The 21479-nt window shown below is 55.0% G+C and overlaps 1 protein-coding gene across 1 annotated transcript in view; it reads left to right on the forward strand.

Moving 5' to 3' along the window:
* The window catches only part of PKP1 (plakophilin 1), a 52144-nt gene that overhangs the window by 26411 nt on the left and 4254 nt on the right, over window positions 1–21479 (forward strand). Inside the window, exons 3-12 of the mRNA XM_043569410.1 lie at window positions 5568–5962; window positions 8872–9016; window positions 9982–10189; window positions 10966–11143; window positions 12529–12643; window positions 14562–14717; window positions 15574–15750; window positions 17055–17208; window positions 17563–17749; window positions 18353–18437. Coding sequence (XP_043425345.1) covers window positions 5568–5962; window positions 8872–9016; window positions 9982–10189; window positions 10966–11143; window positions 12529–12643; window positions 14562–14717; window positions 15574–15750; window positions 17055–17208; window positions 17563–17749; window positions 18353–18437 — 1800 coding nt within the window. The remainder of the gene's footprint in view (window positions 1–5567; window positions 5963–8871; window positions 9017–9981; window positions 10190–10965; window positions 11144–12528; window positions 12644–14561; window positions 14718–15573; window positions 15751–17054; window positions 17209–17562; window positions 17750–18352; window positions 18438–21479) is intronic.

Here is a 21479-nt window from a genome sequence, read left to right on the forward strand (position 1 = left end):
CCTTTGGTGACTCAGGCCCAGTGGCTCTCAGTGACTCAAACTGCTGAGTAAGCAGCCACCTCTACCCCCTGCACGGGGGGGGGGGGGGGGGGGGATCTCCCCATGCCCTGGGGCCCTGATTGTCCCCTCCTGGGCAGCCCATGATGGGAGAGGACCTGTGCCTTCCAGACCCCCAGAAAAAGTAGAGCAGAGCTGCCACACAGCATGTGAAGGCCCCTCTGGCCACCCTGCGACAGGCCAGCCACACCAGTACCGTTTTATCTCCCAGGAAGACGAAAGAGAGCTATGACATGTCTTCTACACCAGGGCCCTCAAACAGGCACGGGGTGGGGGGGGGTAGTAGGTACAAGGGAAGTGGCGAATGGGATCTGTCCTCAAGGCATTTCCAATGAAGATCTTTCCCAGGAGGGCTTCTCCAAGCCCAAGAGGCACAGAGACCCCATGAAACCGTGTGCGTGCGCTCACTCTCATGAGAAGGGCGTTGGAGATCGTGCTGCTGAAGGTGGCCCTGCTGGGCACTCTGCTGGGTGCGTGACTGGGCAGGGAAGAGCAGGGTGCGTCCTGCTGGAGAGCCGGTTCGGCCGGTCCCACCTTGCTAGCAGAAGCGTGGTTTCAAAATGGGCTAATAGCTGGGGACACAGACACTCTTTTCATCTTGGTCTGCCCAGCACATGCCTGGCTCCCAAGGAGTCAGCAGCTTCTGTCTGATCAGCCTGAGCTGGAATAGAACTCTCTAGGCTCAACCCACCAGCTAATATCGCCCAGGTCACAAGGTAAAGGGAAGAATCCTGGACCCCTTCAGCCCGAACCCATGCGGGGCCACCCTCACAGACTGGCTTGCCTCATCTGGAACCTTCCTGCCTTCCTAGCAGCTCATTTAGTTGTTGAGGCTCTCCTGCACCCACGGGAGTGCGGCAATTCCAGTACAACAGCCCAAATTTCCATCCCCAGCACAAAGTCCCATGGCAAGTCACGACTCCTCTGGGCACTTGCAGTGAGCCCAGCCCTGTTCTAGGCACAGTAATTTGGGGGAAATGAGGAGACCATTAGCAACTAGAGAAAACACAAGGTCACAGTCAACAGGGTGTGCAGATGACAGTTTGGAGACAAGACCTTGGAGAAACACAGGATTTGGGTGGAGGGGCAAGGAAGCTATGCAGGATGGAGAAGAGGTTGAGCAGAAGCAGGATGTGGTCAATGTCACCAGACAGTGTAAGGGGGTGTGTTGGGGAGGAGAAGAGGTGACCAAAGAGACAAGGGCCAGGCTGGTGATTTTGTCTTGCAAGAAGCAGAGAGACACTGTGGGCTTGTCAAGCAAGGAAAGCTTTGTCTGAGGAAGGTCAAGTGGATGGCACCACCAGGAAGGCACCAGAACCCCAGGGGCTGGGTTAGGGGCTGGCAGGAGACACTAGAATTGTCCGTTTGTGAGCTGAAGCTTGTCAGGGCCACAGTCTGGGCAGTGGGAGTGGAAAGGGAGGAGTCAGAAATGATTCTCAGTTGGAAGGACAAAATGATGCCATCTCTTCCTGAATGGTTAGTCACTCTCATGTCCAATGATCTTGGGCCAACAGGAGCTCTTCCAGTTCAGGGGCCTCTTTCAACTGAATGGAACTCTCAAGGGAAAGCCGACTATATTCAGTTCTTTGAGACCCTGGATCTTGGTCTCTATTAGTCTAGTCACCTGCTAGGACTCAGTTTCACTGCCTGAAAAATGAAGGGGTTGCCTTCTGAGCACTTCCTGGTATAAGGGGGAACAGGAAGAGGGGCTGGGGAGCATTCAGCAGGACATAGAATTCCACTCTTCTCCAAGAAGGAAGGGGAGAAGAAAAGAAAGGTGGGTTAGTTACAAGACCTAAGTCATTAGCACAAGGGGGAGCAGAGCAGGACTTGGCTAGGAGAGGCTCCTTGCTAAGAGCAGCTCTCTCTAGCCCACCTGGAAGGTGGTTCCACGAGTTGACCTCCCCAGAGCCCCATTGATCTTCCAGGTGGAGAAGCATATCTGTCTGGACACAGCCTGGACCTCCCCCAGGCTGTCCAGCCCAGCCTGTTCTCTAGTTGAGGGTCAGCTCTGCCCCCAGAAAGTCAAGTTACTAGCCACTGGAATGTTCTGATGCATGGACCATCCCACCTGAGGCTGGAGTTTCCCAAGGAAACATGAGATAACCAGACAAGGAGTGTGTGTGTGTGTGTGTGTGTGTGTGTGTGTGTGTCTCACTGTCCTTTGTATTCAAAGCAGAGGACGCTACCAGAAGATCGCTATCTGAGTGTGGGGTGTGTCTGGGAGACCCGGCACTGGTAGGGAAGCTCTCCCACCTGCCGTGGGCACATGTGTGCACACTGCCCTCGTATTCCATTCCGGCTGCAGGTGCTTGCTCAGGATCTGAAAGGGTGGGTTTGGAAACGTGTGGGGGCATTCTTGCTAGTCACAATGGCTGCAAGGCATACTGACATTTAGGGCCTGGGGGCCAGAGGCAGCTAAACACCTGTAATACTTGGGACAACCTGCACAATGAAGAATTGTCCTGCCCCAAATGCCGACAGCACCCACGTAAAGAAACACTGCGTCATCCCTACATAAAGTCATACAGGCAGACCACACTCCTTTGTTTTTCTGAAACCTATTGAGGCCTATTCTGTGGCCATTGGGTGAGACTAGCATGGGTTCTAAATACTAGTGGGTACCCCTACCCGGGGCTGGAGCTGGCCTGGGTTCATCCCCCTCATGTGCCAACCTGGTCGCTCCTTTAGGTATGGCTTGGGTGATGTAAACCCTCAACCAGGTCATACATGCCACCAGTCTGTGTCTAGTCTGAGCATCAGAGGGATACAGATGGCCCTACTAAACAAACATTTACGTCATGCACTGTCCTAAGCACTTCAGAAACGCTCATTCACTGAATTCTCCCAACACTGGGTACAATTATGATCCCAATTTGACAGATGTAAAAAAAAACTGAGGCATGGTGGGCTTAAGTAACTTGGCCGAGGCCACCCATCGAGCAATTGACATGGCCAGGACTCGGCCCAGGCAGTGTGGCTCCAGACTCTGTGTTCTTGACCACCGAGTCCCCCTCTGCCCAGTGAGCTAGAGGAATGCACCTGGAGTCCCAAGGTCTCGTCCTGATAGGCAGAAAAGGGAAAGGTCACAGGCCATCTGTGCCCAGAAGACTGGTGATAACCGGCCTTGTCTGAGCCCAGAGGGGTAAATGCAGACTCCCTGTGGCGCTAGGGCAGAAAAGGGCCTGGCTGAGAGGAAGCTCGGCTCCCACCTGTCAAAGTGATGATGACGGGAGAGTCACCTACAGCTATCCTCAGCCACCAGCAGATAGCACAGCAGCCAGCAGCCATGATACAAGAGCCGGGGTGGGGCTCCCAGGAATGGGTGACGCCACTGGGATGTAGCTGCGGGGGGCGGGGCAGGAAATTCGGTCCCACGGGGACAGCCCTGCCTTCTCCACCACACCTGACCCCTGCGGGCACATCCAACCCCACTCCCCGTGGGCAGCCCACCCTCACCAAGACTTGGCAGGGCTGCCTGCTCCTCCTTTTCCCAGCCCGGGAGAGCAAAGCCCAAAGCCTCTGTCAGGCTTCATCAGCGTGATCACATTTCTGCTGGGTTTGGTCCAGGATGAGTGTTTGGATTCCTCAGGTATCTGAGATGACGTCCAAGGGTGTCATTTACTGAGAACAAGAGAGTTCCTTGTTGCATTTCCATTTAAGGCTTAGCCTGCCTCCAAAGTGCCATCATCACCGCCCCGCATCCTGGGAGAATGAAGGTGAGAGGGGTGTGGCCATTGGCCTAAAGCAGGGGAGGCCTAATTGCATATTTTGCAGGTAAAGTCTACAAGGTGCTACAAAATGCAAGTTCCGAGTTCCCGTCAAAAACGCTCACCACTTCTCTTCCCTCTGCCTGTTATTGTTCATTTATGTCTCCCCGGCACCTGTTCCCTTTGGGGTAGGTTGGTTTGACCCAGTTTGAGGAGGAAAATTGTGCCCACCGGAGTGCCCAGCTGAGCATGTGGGTGGAGTTGATGAGAGCACCATTGTGAAGGTTAAAAGTTTGTGGCTTGTGACTTTTGTGTTTTTTTTTTAATTTAAATATATGAAATTTATTGTCAAATTGGTTTCCATACAACACCCAGTCCTCATCCCAAAAGATGCCCTCTTCAATACCCATCCCCTCCCCTCCCCTCCCTCCCACCCCCCGTCTTGTGACTTTTGGATGCCACCCCTTACTGGGACCTCAACCCATGGGTGGCTTCCTGCTGAGAGTCTCCCTGCAGAGACGAAAGGGCACTGGCCAAGAGAAGTCCCTTCCCCAGCCTTGTGTGGCTAGATGTGGTGTGGAGGAGAATAACCCAATTGCCCAACCACCTCTGCCACACACACACACACACACTCACACACACACTCATGGGGTGGGGCAGGCAGGCTCCGGGCTGCTAGACTTGGCCTTGGCTCATCCCAGCAAAGGTGAGATCCAAGTCAGCACCTGTGTGGAGACATTTTATCAGGCTCGGTGTTATCCTCTAGTCTGAGAACAAGTCAGAGCAGGCAGGCCCACTGGCCTGTGAGCTCCTGGGAAAGTCCCCCTCGAACAGATCTGCTCCGAGCTCATTCCCACCAAACCTTCAGCTTTGCAGGCTCTTCCCAGGGAAGCTGCATCCCTGAGCAAGCTCACACAGAGCCCTGGGGGTCGCTTCATTACCATAAGTTTTCCTGTTGGATTGAGCCTCTGCCCAGCCTCTCCCCACTGCAAGCCGGACAAGGAAGCCCAGGAGGTCCCCTTGCGCCCCACCCTAAGCCCCTGGCCTGCCTCCCTGTGCGCAGGCACTCTCGTAAAAGGTGGCGCAGCAGCAGAAATATTTTCTCTCTTTGGCCTGTGAGGGGTTCCCCCGGAGGGCCCGTTACCATTTGCTTCTTGCCCTGGCAGAGGGGAGGCAACGTGAGGAGTTCAACAGAGAAATAACAGTGGAAAACAGCCCTGGCCAGAATAGGAGAGATTTCCCCACCCTGAGTGCAAGTGGCCAAGCAAGGCTGGCTGTGTTGGAAGCTGCCGGTGTCTGGGAATGGCACGAGGTGACAGGGCGAGGGTGTAGGGACTGGGCTTCAGTCCAGGGTTGCCCTTCCCTCACTGAGTTCTTCTGTGCCTCCGACTCCCCCCCTGGACAAGGCCGTGAAGGGCTGGGTCGGTGGCTACAACCCACTGTAGGACGTACATCTTACATCGCAGCCCAGCACCCACGTGCTGTGTCACAACACCACGCGTGTCTCTACTCCCGGCATTGCACTCGGAGAGCTTACATTCCAGTATATACTAGTCTATTCCATTTTTTTAAATGATAGTCACAATCGGCTAAATTGATTTCCCAATCCATAATGGGTCGCAATCTGCCGTTTGAAAAGTAATATATCAGATGATGGCTGAGATTCCTTCCACTCCAAACATTCTGGGATTCCACGAACATTATCACGGGGGCGGGGGGCGGACTCCGCCCCATGGCCAGCTGGATCCAGAATCCCCGGTCAGGAACCTTGACTGAGCCTTTCTCCCTTTCTCTGACCAGATCTACAACGGGACCCTCAAGCGGGAGAATGACAACAGACGCTTCAGCTCCTACAGCCAGATGGAGAACTGGGGCCGGCACTACCAACGGGGCAGCTGTAACGCAACGGGCGCCGGCAGCGACATCTGCTTCATGCAGAAAATCAAGGCGAGCCGCAGCGAGCCCGACCTCTACTGTGACCCTCGGGGCACCCTGCGCAAGGGCACACTGAGCAACAAGGGCCAAAAGACCACCCAGAACCGCTATAGCTTCTACAGCACCTGCAGTGGCCAGAAGGCGGTCAAGAAGTGCCCTGTGCGCCCGCCCTCCTGCACCTCCAAGCAGGACCCGGTGTACATCCCACCCATCTCCTGCAACAAGGACCTGTCCTTCGGTCACTCGAGGGCCAGCTCCAAGTAAGTGCTGCCAGGCTGTGTTGGGGGCCGGGGTGGGGACCGGGTAGGAGACGGAGTTCTCCTGGCTACACCACACAAGGTTGTTGCTGATGATAGGAAAGACGGCCTCTTGTCCCCAAGGGGCTCGTTGTCCCTGCGGGGGCAGCGGTGGGGAGGGGGGCGCTTCCTGGCCTCAGGAAGTGTGAAGGGGGAGACAGAACCCAGACATTCAAACAAATGCATTGAGTATATAGGTTCTAAAGGGTCACGGGTTATGAACAGAGGGAGGCTAATTAGAGAAGGTTAGCTAGGCTCATGGTTCTCAAAGCGTATGCCTCCCAACAGCAGCAGCAGCATCACCCGGAACTTGTGAGAAATGCTAATTTTCAGGTTGCACCCAGACCTACTGACTCAGGAACTCAGGGAGAGACCCAGCAGTGTGTGTTTTAACAAGCCCTCCAGGGGGGGCGCCTGGGTGGCACAGTCGGTTAAGCGTCCGACTTCAGCCAGGTCACGATCTCGCGGTCCGTGAGTTCGAGCCCCGCGTCAGGCTCTGGGCTGATGGCTTGGAGCCTGGAGCCTGTTTCCGATTCTGTGTCTCCCTCTGCCCCTCCCCCGTTCATGCTCTGTCTCTCTCTGTCCCAAAAATAAAAAAATAAAATTTTTAAAAAAACAAGCCCTCCAGGGGACGGGGAATCTATGATCTTAGTCATGCACATCTCTATCCGTGTTCTGGAAGAGCCAACGAGTGTGCCCTGATGTAGACGATGGGAAAGGGGCCCTGTTCCACCTTATAGGACAAAAGACGGCCAGGACAAACAGACATAAAAGTTGAGGAACCGGAGCTAGTGCTGAGGAACTGAGTACAACCCTTGTCCCTCAACACTGAAGGCCCGTCACCCAGTGAGAATGAAGGAAACGAAGGCGGGTGTCCCGTCAAGAGCCACGGGCACAGAGGGGCTTGCGGACGGCCACAGTATCTCCGGGGACACTGAGCCTGCCCTCCAGGGCTCAGAGCCCCATGAACCTCCAAACTGTTCCTTATCACCGCTTAATGATCGTTTATTCACTTATTTGACAAACATTCACTAAGCGTCTCCTGTGCTGGGGAAGTGTGGTAAGTGTAGGGACACAGCTAGGAACAGAGCGGCCTAGAGCTGTCCCAGAGCTACACAATTAACTGATAAACTGCTTTTCCTAGAGCCCCAGGAGCTTGCATTCTTCACCTCTAGTCCTCATAGCCCCTCTAGGCAAGTGCTGGAATTCCCGAGGAGGAAACAAGGCACAGAGATGCTTGCCCAAGGCTACACAGCTGCTAAAGCATTCCCCCACTCTCCCCCACTCACCACTGTTTTAATACTAAGCTGAATCCCGAGGTAGAGCTGGACCTCTCCTAACTACTCAAAGGCCATAAGGTATATTTAGGATGATTCGGAGAAGGACCAAGAAACCCTCTCCCTTGGAGCAAGGAACAGGGCAGTGTCTAGCCCTAGCTTATTGCCCCAAACCAGAGGCCCTGAGAGGTCAAGGTCTAGGTAAGACATGGGAGGGGATGAATGTCAAGCCATTTAGAGATGATGTCTGACTGGCAGATGTGACATTTTCTCAGTGCAGGGCCAGGGTGCTGCTGATACAAGATAGGAGAGCTTCACCCCTTGGGCAGTTTTTCCAGAAATGGAGTTAGGATGCCACACTAAAACTATGAATTCTTACTGAGCATTTACTGTGGCAAGACTGAGGCTAGTAAAAGTGAGAAGAGGGCTTCCTCTAGAAATGCTGGGGAGATTTCTAGGGGGGTAGGGCTGGGTGCCATAGAAGGGGCTGTCCCTGCCCTCAGGAACTTTGCATCTCTGTTGGCAACCAGGACACAGACAGGTGGAAAGGCAGCCTGAGACTCAACATCACAGAAGCTGGAAGGATTCCTAGGAGAGAGGTTTCCTTGCCCTGGAATGTTCACAGCAGCAGGACCTCAGCAGGTCACATGCACCATGAGGGGAAGGGAAAGGGGTACACCTGAGCCCTGATGAGGGGTCAGTGAAGAGAAGAGTCCTGCTGGAGCAGACCTTGTTAGGGCTGGAGAGTGTACAAGAGGGCTTAGCAGAGAGCCAAGCTATTAGGTTAAAACATGAAATTTTTAGTTTTATGGCTCAAAAAGGTTGACTATCAACCCTTTTACATGGTTCGACTTAACATGTGCCCTTGGATATTGGTCTAAGCAGTCTGCACTTGAACCTGCCGATGGGAACAACACAGTGAACCACATTTTAGGACTGTGAGTGTGGAAAAAGAGAGTCAAATTTTGGATGATGGAGCTTGGAGAAGAGAGCCAGTTGTGAGGGTCTCTTGCTGGAGTCCCAGTGAGAGTGATCATGGTCAGAAGGAAGGCAGTAACCATGAGGTTGGGAAGAAGAAGCAGGTATGAGGATCTTTGTAAGAAGAATTAGCTGGACTTTGGAACAAAGGGAGTGAGGGACAGATGGCTGCATTGATGGATGGATGGATGGATGGATGGATAGAGACAGGAGGGAAGGAAGATGGATGGATGGATGGATGGATGGACAGTTGGACAGGCTCACAGCCATTCTCTTCCATTTTCCCAATACCAGGCACAAACAAGAAAGATGGCAGAGGGGTGGGGAGCTTCCTCTTGGGAATAGGGCAGAGTTTTGTCTTGGTGTAGAGGTAATTTACCTGTTTGGATATTGACCCATGACGTGGACTTCATCACAGTGAGTGTTCGCCGTGGATGAGCCTTTTCCCTCCTCTGGAAGAGCTGTTCCACAGGAATGCTCTCCAACTGGGCCTAGGGCTGCCTTGTTCTGGCTTTCCAGATTGCAGATGAGGCTGTGGCAGCTTGGGCATACAAGGGGAAATTCTCCCAGCCTACCCAGTAACCACCCCACCCCCCCACCACTGCCCATTGCCCACAGGATCTGCAGTGAGGATATTGAGTGCAGTGGGCTGACCATCCCCAAGGCCGTGCAGTACCTGAGCTCCCAGGATGAGAAGTACCAGGCCATCGGGGCCTATTACATCCAGCACACCTGCTTCCAGGATGAATCGGCCAAGCAGCAGGTAACTGACCACACACCCTCCTCCCCTATAGACCTGGGCAGGGACTGGGTGTGTCAGTCTGACCCCATTTAAACATGGGTGGGGACGTCTGCACTTGCTCCTTCTCACCCTGCCCAGCTGCCTTGGGTGAGCAGTGTGCTTGGCATTGCCTGAGATCACAGCTGGGCATCTTAACCCTCCAGGTGAGTGGACATTAGTCAGGAATTTCCTCCACTGATCATGAAAGAGACAGCTGTGAGTTCAACAGAAATCCCCTTTCTCAAATTCCACTAAAGAGTATGACTACTTTCCACCCTTCAACTCCCTCCCCCCGCTTCTCTCTATCTGTCTCTCTGTCTCTCTGTCTCTGTCTCTTTGCCTCTCTGTCTCCATCTCTCTCTCCCTCTCCAGAGCTTGATCCTCTCTCTCCCCAGGCATGTGTGCTGGAAACTGGGGCTTGGTCATGCCCCCCCGAGCTTGGCTGGCAGGAAGGATGCCTATAAGGTTCCGCAGCTCAGCCCCAGGGAACGGTGCCTGAAATGTGTTTCCTAGAGATTCTAGATCCATCCGAATCAGAGTTCCTGTCACAGGAGAAAGTTCCCATGGGAGGGTCTCCTTTATATCTGTCCTGCTTTAGGACTTTTGAAGTATATTTATAACCATGTCCTCTTGTCCTCACCACCGTATTTCAGAGGAGAAAAGTGAGGCTCAGAACAGAGGACTGCCTTGCTGAGGGTCTCCTGCCGAGGATGTGAGGGCGCTGGCATTGGAATCCATCTTGGTTTCTGGTCTGATTACATCTTGGTTTTCTGAGTACTATTACTCCACACTGGTTTTTGTTTTTGTTTTTTTTTTTTTTTCTTGGCTGGCTTGAATATTTCTGAGCTGACAGTAGACTTTGGGGTCTGAGAAAAATCACTTCGAGTAGTGTCATCAGATCAGCCTCACCTCCTTGACTGGCCCATGTGGCACCTGTATGTCAACAGGTCTATCAGTTGGGAGGCATCTGCAAGCTGGTGGACCTCCTCCGGAGCCCCAACCAGAACGTCCAGCAGGCTGCGGCTGGGGCCCTGCGTAACCTGGTGTTCCGGAGCATCACCAACAAGCTGGAGACCCGGAGGCAGAATGGGATCCGAGAGGCTGTCAACCTCCTGAGGAGAACCGGGAGCACTGAGATCCAGAAACAACTGACTGGTAGGGATCCCCAGCCATGGAGAGCTAGGGTTGGGGGTGGGTGGTGTATAGGGCATTCCCTCCAGTCTGGGCCCAAGCACAGGTGCACATTTGACCTCTGGCTAATGTCTTGGGAGCCCCATGGTACTGACTGTGGCCAGGTTAGTGGCGTCCACATGGTGCCTACCCACAAGGTGTCAACCTTGTTGAAGATAGAAGGCAAGGGGTAGAAGGCTGGTGTCCAGGCAGGATCCATATTCAACAGACCCTGGGATTTCCAGACGAAGAGGAGGACGTGAAGTTGGAACTTCAGGTCTTAAGCGCCCTCTTGTGTCCAAACAATATGCTAAGCACTCAGGCCTGGGCGCAAGGGTTAGAAGGAACTAGGAAGCCCTCAGACTGGACTGGGAGATGAGACCACGTACAGAGTAACCGTGATAAGTGTTTCTGGAATGACCTTCAGGTGGAAAATAGAGAACATTAGAAGACTCTAGCGCTAACATTTATATTAGAAACTACTGATCAATCAAACGTTTCTGGATGACCTTGCACATTCATAATTTTGACCTCGATAAAGAACTCTAGATGCTCCCTGCCCTCAAAGAACCTGAAGTCTTGTTGAGACATTGGAAAATGAGCTCAGGAAATAATCAGACACTAGATTTGATAGACCAGGCCTACTTGGAAGACGATGTTTCAGTAGGGCTCCCTTGCCAGAGCAGGCTGGGGGTGGCACCTCGGCACCTGGGGTCTTCCTGAGCCTGCCATGTGTTGAGTTGACCATCCCCAACCTCCAGGGCTGCTCTGGAACCTGTCATCCACTGATGAGCTGAAGGTGGAACTCATCGCCGACGCCCTGCCTGTGCTGGCTGACCGGGTCATCATTCCCTTCTCCGGCTGGTGTGATGGCAACAGCAACATGACCCGGGAAATAGTGGACCCTGAGGTCTTCTTCAATGCCACAGGCTGCTTAAGGTGAGAGAAGAGCGTGTCCCTGGGGTCCTTTTGCCCCAGCCCTGGGCCTTTCTCCAGGCAGCCCCATCTCGGCCAGCCTAGGGCAGGGGACGTAAAATGCAGTCTGGCACTGGTCTTCAAGGGCAGACTCCAAGAAATGGGACTCCAGCATCCCTAACTTCCCTGGATCTGGATAAGGCTCAGGACTCCATGACCTCCTGTAAGGGACCTCAGCAGACTTAGTTAGAAATCTAAGAGTAGAAATGCCAGATCTGAATATCCAAACTGGCTCAACCATTCCCCTCTCTCCCGCCCCCCAAAAATGCATTTCTTGTACTCTCTTGAAGAGTGTTCTTTTAGACAAAAGTCTGCTGATGGGCTCCTAAATGAGTCACTTCCCAGCTGTGGTGCTAAGACCAACGGCCATATTCATTGGCATAAAGGTGGCACTGCTCTTTCCAGAGTCTCCTGAGTCTCATACCAGGGTGAGGCAAGGCCCCTGGGGGCTGTTGGGGGAGGGACCTTGGTGTGCTCATTGCAGAGGAGAGGTTTACAAGTGGGGTCATGGGTGCTAGGGTAGAGGTGGAACAGTGAAACAGATCCCCGTTAGGGTCACACCTTGCTCCGATGGGGTTCATCTTTCCCAACTCCTAGGAGCCCCGGAATGAGGGGTGCAGTTGGGGGGTGCTTCTGTGTCCTCAGCTTATGCTCCTCCCTGTCAGCCTCCATTAGTGGCCTCCAGTGAGCAAAGTCAGGGTATTAAGGACTTCAAGGGGTTGCAAGGCTATTAATAGCAACAGCAGCCACAGCCCGCCTGCAGAGGAAAATGGGCCCAGACTGCTTGGAAAGGAGCTCACTACTGAGGCAGAACACAGCTTCCTTGTGGAGGGGGCATCTGGCCCCCAGCAGAGCACCCCTGGGCTTCTTTCCCAGATCCAGCCCTTGGCCCCAGCACCCTACAGAGCTTCTCCTCCTCCACAGAAATAAACTGGGCAGGTAGAAGCTTCCAGCCCCTGTTCAACAGGTGCCCAGTAGTGGTAGGGAGCGTGCCTCGACCTGCCAGCTGCACTAGAGCCATGGACAGTCATGAAAGTTACAGGCCTGGAGCCCAGGGGGGCAGAAGGAAGGGTGAAAAGAACTGAGTTCAAGGAGACCCCATCCAACCTCAACCAGGACCGGGCAGAATCCGCTTAATGGTTTTTCTTTCTTTCCTTCTTCCTCGTTTTTTTTGGTTTGTTTTTTTTTTTGCCTTGTTCTCCTCCTGCCACACCTCCAAACTCATCCCCATCTCCTCTGCCCCTACTTCCCCCACCTGCTCTCTCCCCCGCGTGCCCCCCAACCACACTCTTCTCTACCCGCTTCCCTCTTCCCCTGCATCCTCACAGCCTCTCTGTTCTCTCCCTCAGGAACCTGAGCTCTGCCGATGCAGGCCGCCAGACCATGCGAAACTACACGGGGCTCATTGATTCCCTCATGGCCTATGTCCAGAACTGCGTGGCCGCCAGCCGCTGTGATGACAAGGTGAGCGTCCCACCCCTCTCTGGCCCCGGCCCCCAGTCCTCCTCTCTGTCCGGAGCTCCAAGGCCCAGGACCTCCCCAGGATCAGTGAGGGCAGCTCCTTGGCCTCCAGGTCCTGACATTTTTCTTTCCCAGGCTCCACGAGGCAGGTCTGCACTTGAGGGGGGCCCTGAAGGCATGGTCTGGTGACAGGACAGAAGGCCAGTGAAGGGGATGGCTGGATGCAGAGAGCTCTGCTGGCCTGGGGCAGTGCTGCAGGGGCAGAATCCCCTCTTCCTCGCTTACAGGCTTTGTGAATGCAGACGCTTCCACGATGTCTGTTTCCCGGTTTGCACTGTGCTCATTCGGAGATAATCACAATCATATCTATGTCATGGGCTGGTTGAAGGGCTCAATTAGTTACTAAGCAAAGCGTGAAGAGGGCCGGACACAGAGGGAGCTCTCCGTGAGCATTTGCCCCCGCTGGCATTGGCAGTGCTGAGCCCTGCCTGCAGCCCTAAGGAGCCCCACTGATGCCCCCAGGGATCCTTCCTGCACCAAGGCTCCTTCTACCACAGTTGCCCACCACCTGCCAAAGAGACCATTGGCAAAGCCACCCTCTTGTCCCCTCTGGACGTTTGGACACACTAGCACAAACAGACAGAAAGGAAAAATCACAGAAGAAAGAGAAACTGAAGGCTGAGATATTTCTACCACGGCAGGACGGACACTCAGGAGAATAGTGAGTTCCCAGAGTTCCTAGATGACCAGGGGACTGTCTGGGCATCACGGCCACTGGGTCTTGCACAGTTCCCCTGTGGAGAGATTTTGTCTCCTGCTCATCCACTGGAAGTGACAACAGGGCCTCAGGGGAGAGAGAGAGAGAGAGAGAGAGAGAGAGAGAGAGACAGTCACTCGAATGCTCAGCCAGGTCCCAGTAGACATCATGTTTTTCAACTCTGGATGCAACATCCCCTCTACCTGTGGAACCCAGACCGTGCAAGTCTGATTCCCTCAAGCCCTAGTAGGGCCGAACATCGTTAGGAAGGTAAGTCTGCTGGCTCAAAGCCCAGCCTGTCCACTGAGGACAGATGGCAAAGACCTAGGAGCAGCTGCCATTGCAAAGTACTGGGTCCCAGGTCCCACTGCTCGTGTAGATTTGGGATGGGTCAGCACCTTTGGTATTGGAAGCTGAGGACTAGCCATGAAAGGAGGGAATAACAGGGACATGGGGACTCAATGGCTTTTGAACCTAAATATGTCAAGGCTGCTCCTGTCTGTGCCAGGACAGAGGGTATGTTCTTTAATAGCCCACTCTGACCATTGGCACAATGGCTGTAGCAAGAGAAACAGTAGCCACTGTCGGGGCACCTGGGTGGCTCAGTCCATTAAGCGTCTGACTCTTGATTTCGGCTCAGGTCATGATCTCATGGTTTATGAGATCGAGCCCTGCATCAGGCTCTGTGCTAACAGCATGGAGCCTGCTTGAGATTCTCTCTCTCTCTCTCTCTCTCTCTCTCTGCCCCAGTTGCTCTCTCTCTCTCTCAAAATAAATAAACTAAAGAAAAGAAATAGTAGCCACTGTCTGTTGTGTCCTACCATGTGCTAGGCCCCACGATAGGCACTTCCATGTATAATCTTCCCAATAGCCCGATGAAGTAGGTGACGTCAGTCCCATTTTACCAGTGAGGAAACGGGCCCAGAAGTTGAAGAAAGCCATGACGTTTCACACAGCTGGGAAATGACAGAACTGGATTCAAATCCAGATTCTGGGGAGTGTTACTGGGAGCTTTTTTCAGACTGCGGTGGGTGGCTGTGTTCCTCTCTCCTGGGGCAGCCTAAGGTGCCTGCCTCTCTCCCATTAGTTAGGGCAGGGAGTGAGCCCAGGACGCCATCAGGGAAGGGCACAGGCTCAGGCGCCTTGCTTCTGCTTGGCCCCTAGTCTGTGGAGAACTGCATGTGTATCCTGCACAACCTCTCCTACCGCCTGGACGCCGAGGTGCCCACCCGCTACCGCCAGCTGGAGTACAACGCCCGCAATGCCTACACGGAGAAGTCCTCCACCGGCTGCTTCAGCAACAAGAGCGATAAGATGATGGTGAGCACAGTCGGATCACAGAACCAGGGCCTGCTGCCCGCCAAGCACCCCGCTGGGCTCAGCTGCCTGGCCCACCCCTTCCTCCCTGCCCCCGTCCCCCCGAAGCCTGAAACCAGCCGTAGGAGACAAGCCCATGCCAGAGCCTTGGCCTTAGGATTGTGCTGCACCCTGGGAGCTGAGTAGAGGGCATTCTGTCTTGCATGCAGACGGGATCTGTGTTCTTGACGGTGGGAGCTCAGACCGCCCCGAGCTCAGAAGCTCCGGTCCTCTGTTTTCACAGCTCATTCTTGCTTACCATGTAATTGGTAAACCCTGCCTCATCTTCTCCATTACTGTGGAAGGTTTGGGGGTAGCCAGGACTCTAAGCCCTCTCTGGCCTGGTTCCCGCCAACCCCCGAGTCCCCCAGGTGCCACCAGAAGCAGAAGGGTGCTCTGGAGGGAGGGTCAGGCCCCCCACACTGGGCACGACTGTGGCTGCTGGGCCCCTGGACCACCCCTGTTTGACCCAGGGTGGGTCAGCCTTGGAGTCTGACTCTGGGAGGAGAGGAAGCATCCTGGTGTGAGACCCCAAAGCAGCCCGACGCAGCTGGAAGGTTTGGGCAGAGGCTGGCCTGCAGCACACTTCCTGCGATCTCTAGATTGTTCTCTGACTCCCTCAGAGCCAGCCTGCAGGACCATGGCCCCTTGCCTTACTCATTCTGCGGAGCTGCTGCCGCCATGAGGAAAAGGGCACCGGGGCAGGTGCTTCCTAGGCCCCTTCCCTCAGGAACCAGGCCCCTAGAGTTGGGGGAGGGCACACAGAATGCTGGGTCCCTCCCTTCACAAGGCTCCCTGCTGACCTGTCCTGTGTCCTCAGAACAACAACTACGACTGCCCCCTTCCGGAGGAAGAGACCAATCCCAAGGGCAGCAGCTGGTTGTACCACTCGGATGCTATCCGCACCTACCTGAACCTCATGGGCAAGAGCAAGAAAGACGCCACCTTGGAGGCCTGTGCTGGTGCCCTGCAGAACTTGACCGCCAGCAAGGGGCTGGTGAGGAGCGGCATCAGCCCTTGCACCCACCCCCGTGCCCACCCCCATCCCCAACCCCATTTCTCCAACTTCTGCTCCCTTCCCTGCTCTCCCACAGGCGTGTGCACTGAGTCATGCCAAACACATATGGCCCTCAGAGCTTGGCTCTACAGACACAAACAGAGGGAATGTCATATGCTAGGCTCCAGCCAGGCCTCTGGGGAAACGATGAGGCAGTAGAAATGGCCCGGCCCTCTGGGAACTCTAGGCGGTGTCTAGCAGGTGAATCCACTCCCGTTGGATTCTGTCTGTGCCCACAGAGTCCCTTTTGCCTCATGATTCCTGGCTCGGTGTTGACCCCTGCCTGGGGCGGGGGACAGGGATGAAGGGTACGTTTGTGGTAGGAGGAATATCCTGTGTGTTGAACTGACAGAGGGAAAAATAGATGGTTTGGGTCTGGGCAGATCTAAAGGAAGACGATGCAGAATCAGTAGAGATTTTGAGGCCACATAGAGTTAGGAGGACATGATGGAATGACATTGAGCCATAGGAGGCCTGTAGCAGCCAACAAGTATTTAGATGGGGAGACAGTCAACAATCGCTCATCTCTACTGAGGACAAAAGAGAATCAGGTGAAGGCAGGACCGGGGCGAATTGAAGTCTATGAGAGGATGGGGCTGGGGGTCTTCAAGAACTCCAAACCAGCCTGGGACCAGATTACAGACGGGCTGGCCTTGTGGCTAGAGGCACAGATGAGCTGACCCACCTCCAGGGGGCCCTGGATTGTACCTCCATGTGGGCACAGACCCTCCCTTCTCCCTTTTTGCCCTGGGAAAGTACTCGACAAATATGTATGGAATTCTACGGAGGTATGGAAGTTGGAAGGTGGTCAGTGCCTCGGTAATTGACAAATATCATTGACTGTGTGCTTTTGGGTGAGCAGATACTGCTGGGAAATGTGGGCGTGGTGGGGGGGGACAGAGCTGAGACAAACAGGTGAGCAGTGGCATCTGACAGTTTTGTTAGACTGGGAGTCGAGTCGGGGCCTCCATGAGCCAGGGGTCTGAGACATCCCTCTCATCACCCATCTTGGCTCCAGGCTGAGCTGGGAGAAGAGAGCAAGGTCAGGAAAGATGGGGGCACGTTTTTGCCTGGGTGCTCTGTAGTTGCCAGTGTGTGAGCGAATCGGTGTCCCTCTTTGCCTGTGCTTCTAACAAGAGAGGGAAAAGGTTTCAGGGTTTTTTTGTTTGGGATTACATGGCCCTCTTCCACCATGGTGCCCGGGAAACCACAGGCTAGGTCCTCACCCCGTCCTTCTTTCTCAGATGTCCAGTGGTATGAGCCAGTTGATTGGGCTCAAGGAAAAGGGCTTGCCCCAGATTGCTCGCCTCCTGCAATCTGGCAACTCTGATGTGGTGCGGTCCGGAGCCTCCCTCCTGAGCAACATGTCCCGCCACCCTGTGCTGCACAGAGTGATGGGTAAGTGCCCACCACAGCGTCAGACCACCCCTCTCCCCCCACCCTCCAGCTAGGACTCGGCAGAGCCCTCACTTTCCAGAGCCTGCTGGAAGGTCACCCTCTGAACTTTCCCTAGAGTGAGCGTTCCAAGAGGGGAAGCTGGCCCAAGAGAGGCTTGGAGGTAGGAAAGGGCAGGGGTGCAGAGATCCCATCTGGGTCCTCAGCCCTGAGTTGGAGCTAGAATGGAGCCTTCAAGGGCCACCTTGCTAGAAACCTGGCTGAGGTCAGCGCAGGACTGTGGTCCCAGAGGGAGTCCCTCAGCCCCTCTCTCCTCCGGTCATCTGACCCCGTGCCCTCCACTCCTTTCTCTCTCAGGGAACCAAGTATTCCCAGAGGTGACCAGGCTCCTCACCAGTCACACTGGGAACACCAGCAACTCGGAAGACATCCTGTCTTCAGCCTGCTACACTGTGAGGAACCTGATGGCCTCCCAGCCGCAGATGGCCAAGCAGTACTTCTCCAGCAGCATGGTCAACAACATCATCAACCTGTGCCGCAGCAGGTGGGCGGGGAGGGCAGTGGTCTCCACCCCCCACACACTGCAAAGCAGGCAGCCCCACAACCCTCTGAGAAGGCGCAGATGTGCAGCGAGAGCAGGACCCAGCGCAGGGTGGGAACCTGGGCAGGGGAGGCTTGAATGCAGAGAAGTTCCAGAAGCCAAGAGCGCTGTGGAGCTGAGCCCAGCTGCCAGGCCTCGGGGCTGCACAAAGGGGACAGAGGCAGCGCATTCTCAGCTGGGGGTCACCAGGGGACGCGGAGTCCTTAGAGGACCAACAGGAGGCATGGAGGCACAGACCCCCCCCATGTGGGAACTGTATTCTGCCCCATGGGGCTTTCTCCTCCCAGGACAAGGGCTTGGGAACCAGAATGGGAAAGAACTTCCCCCCACAGCCCCCGAGGAGAATCCCAGGCTACTTCTAAGTGGGCAGGGCTGCCAAGTTGTGCCCACTGTGCGGCGGGACCAGCCCAACAAGGCTCTTTTCTCATGCACCCCTGGGGCCTCCCCGCATCGCTAAGACCTGGAGGTGAGGGTGGGAGGGAGGAGGGTGATCATTCTCATGCCTCCCCGAGTCTCATCCCACAAATGAACTTCCTGCCTGCCCAGCACCTCGCCCAAGGCCGCAGAAGCTGCCCGCCTCCTCCTGTCTGACATGTGGTCCAGCAAGGAGCTGCAGGGTGTCCTCAGACAGGTAAGGGCCCGCCCTGTCACCCCCTGCCAGTGAGGCTGTCTTGCAGCTCCCCTTGCAGTGCTGAGGGCCAAGAAGAGAAGCAGAATGGCCCGCCCTGCCCAGTGGGCGTGACTGAGCCGCACTGCAGACAGACGGACGGACGGAAGGAGTAGAGACAAATGTGCATGACGGTGAAAGTGATCACACTCTGAACAAATCTCTAGGCTCGGACTCGGGGGAGGTGCTGAGTGCACGGAGGGGAGAGGAAATCAAGGAAATGTGTGAGACGCCTGGGGCGGGATCTTCTAGGAGCAAACTGAAAACCAGGAATTCACTTGAGGGCGTGATGTGCACTGTGGCTGGAAAGGAAGGTTTGGGCTACAGCACAGACCCCTCTAATTTCTTTGAGAGTTTGCCCTTGGCAGAGGGGAGCCACTAGGGGTTTTGAGTGATTAAAGCAACACTTGGCAGCCTCCCTCCTCCCTAGGGGCAGGGCAGAGGGGACTGAGAGATTCTGGGGCGGCTGTATTTGTCCAGTGGTGACCCTGGCTCCTCCCTGTCCTCGACACCTCCCAACCTCATCAAACACAAAGTCCTACCTGGGGTCTTATTTTACCAAAAGCTCTTCACACTGACCTTTCCCGCTCCTGCGGCTGCCATGCTTTAGACCCAGATGTAGACAGCGGTGAGGCCAGAAGAAGGACAGAGACAGAATGGTCAGGCTGTCCACGCTCGAGTTGTAGCCTGGAGACACTGTGGCCGCGTTAACACAAACAGATCGGTTGGGGAGAGGCCAAGTAAGCTTTGCGGGGACAGCGAGGGCAGTCCTGATTTGAAGAGGTCGAGTCTGAAGGAATTGGATTGGGTTGCAGGTGGGGGACCCAAGGAGCGAGGCCAGGCTGCCACACAGATGGGAGCGTTGTGCAGGTGGAAGCCATGAGAGCAGGCAGGACCATCACGGGGCACAGGTGTGGGGAGGAGTCTTGGAAAATAAGGGCAGAAGCAAGGGGAAGGCGCTGACTTGGGGGCCGAGGAGTGCGAAGGGCCAGGGAGCCAGGAGGAGCCGCGCAAGGTGGCCAGGAGGGGCCAAAGCCCGAGTGGGAGGGGAGAGCACGGGAGAGGGTAGGCAGCGGTTCCCAGGGCCACAGAGGTGCCAGGGAGGACCCTGGATGTGGTGACCCAGGAGTCCCAGGGCACCTCTAAGAGCACTTCCGGCAAAGCCAGGGGAGCCGGGCTGGGGAGGGACGGAGTGGGGCAGAGAGGAGAACTGCTCCCCTCAGTTTGGCCCAGAAAGGAGGGAGACCGAGGGAGGGGTAAAAAGGTCTCTGTTTAATGACAGAGGGGACCCGAGCGTCTCTATCATGAGATGAGGAGTTGGCGGCAGAGCAGGGGACAGTGAGGGGCGAGGAGGCTGAGGAAGACTGTGGAACAGGTGGGAGTGGAGGGTCAGGAGGGGCCTGACCGTGTAGAAGAGGAGCCTGGAAGACAACCGCCCTGGGGCAGGAGAAACAGTTCCTCCTCCAGCGCAGCAGGGAGACTGAAGGGAGGCCCATGAACTACTGTAGTCAGAGACGGCTGGGAAGCCTGAAGGCCATGGCCGGCGGTGGCCCCTGTCCTCTGCTGGACCATCCAGTGCTCTTTCCCAACAGCACTGCAACGTGGGCAGGCTTGGCCACATGGCAGCTGCCGGGGAGTCCCAGTGGAAGGGCGGTGGGTGAGGACGGGGTGAGACCTTCCTCAAGCTGTTCGATCGTGGTCCAGAGGGTCCAACTCACCCAGAAATACTGAGGCCACGCCCAGCCTGAGGCACACGGTGACTCTTCTTGTTACCATTCTTCTGTACAGCACCGATGGGAACCAGCTTCGCCATCCGGTCCCCACTGCTCCCTCTAGCTGCGGTTGTCAACAGCTTTGACGTGACTAGCTCGGTGCTTCTGTCCCCCAAAGCATCTGCACATCCCCCATTCATTAGGTTGTTACCACCACAGAGAGGCAGGCCGTGTGGCTTATGTCCATCCTGCAGAATAGGAGTTTGTCTTGATTCAGTGAGTCATGGCAGGGGCAGGGCTGAGACCCAGGAATTCTCACTCCTGGGGACTCCTTCCACCAAATCCAGCCAGGTTCAACAGGAGCAAGCAAGTAAATCCGCAGGGGAAAACCCAGCATCATGTGATTCGTGCCCAGACCAGGTAGGCCTGGGGCTTGGAACCACCTGGTGTCTGGATCCCTCATTCCCACAGGCCAGTGAGAGCTGACAAGGTTCTCAGAGCTCAGGGCTGGCACCAGGGGCCCCTTCTGCCATCCTCATTCACTCCAGAGCATTTATTGACCACCTGCTGTATGTGTGAGAAACACTGGATGTGTCCCCCCCCCCCCCCCCCCCCCGCAGAGAGCTCATGCCAAAATTTAAAAAAAACAAAAAACAAAAAACAGAGAAGAAAGAAAGAAAAAGACAGGGACAGTCAGAAGGAAGAACAACAAACAGCTTTTCTAATTTGATGTTGGTTGTTGTTTTATTTAAAGAGTAATGAATATGAGCGTAAGTCCTTGTGCCTTAATACAGATTTCTGCAAATCCACGTAGGAAATTCACAAGCGCTGGTGGAAGTCCAGACACATTTTACTAACTTGTGGATATCAATGGCCTTATGTTTGGTTGCACTAATGAGGTCAGCTTTGGGGCGCCTGGGTGGCTCAGTCTGTTAAGCGTCCGACTCTTGGTTTCGGCTAAGGTCGTGATCTCACGGTTCATGAGTTCGAGCCCCACATTGGGCTCTGTGCTGACAACACAGAGCCTGCCTGGGATTCTCTCTCTCCCTCTCTCTCTGTCCCTCCCCTGCTTGTTCTCTCTCTCTCTCTCTCTCTCTCTCTCTCAAAATAAATAAATAAACTTTAAAAAAAAATGAGGCCAGCTTTAGCCCTGACACACATATATAATGAGCCCAGAGGGCTATGGTTCAAGCCCAAGGACACTCTGGGAGGGTAGTTTCTGACCCCGTGGGAAGTCCCACTCTGTTTCAGCCTAGGGTGTTTCATACGGTTTCATGCTGTTTCTCCCCCCTTT

Source organism: Prionailurus bengalensis, chromosome E4, assembly GCF_016509475.1.
Source record: "Prionailurus bengalensis isolate Pbe53 chromosome E4, Fcat_Pben_1.1_paternal_pri, whole genome shotgun sequence".
Taxonomy (NCBI): Eukaryota; Metazoa; Chordata; class Mammalia; order Carnivora; family Felidae; genus Prionailurus; species Prionailurus bengalensis.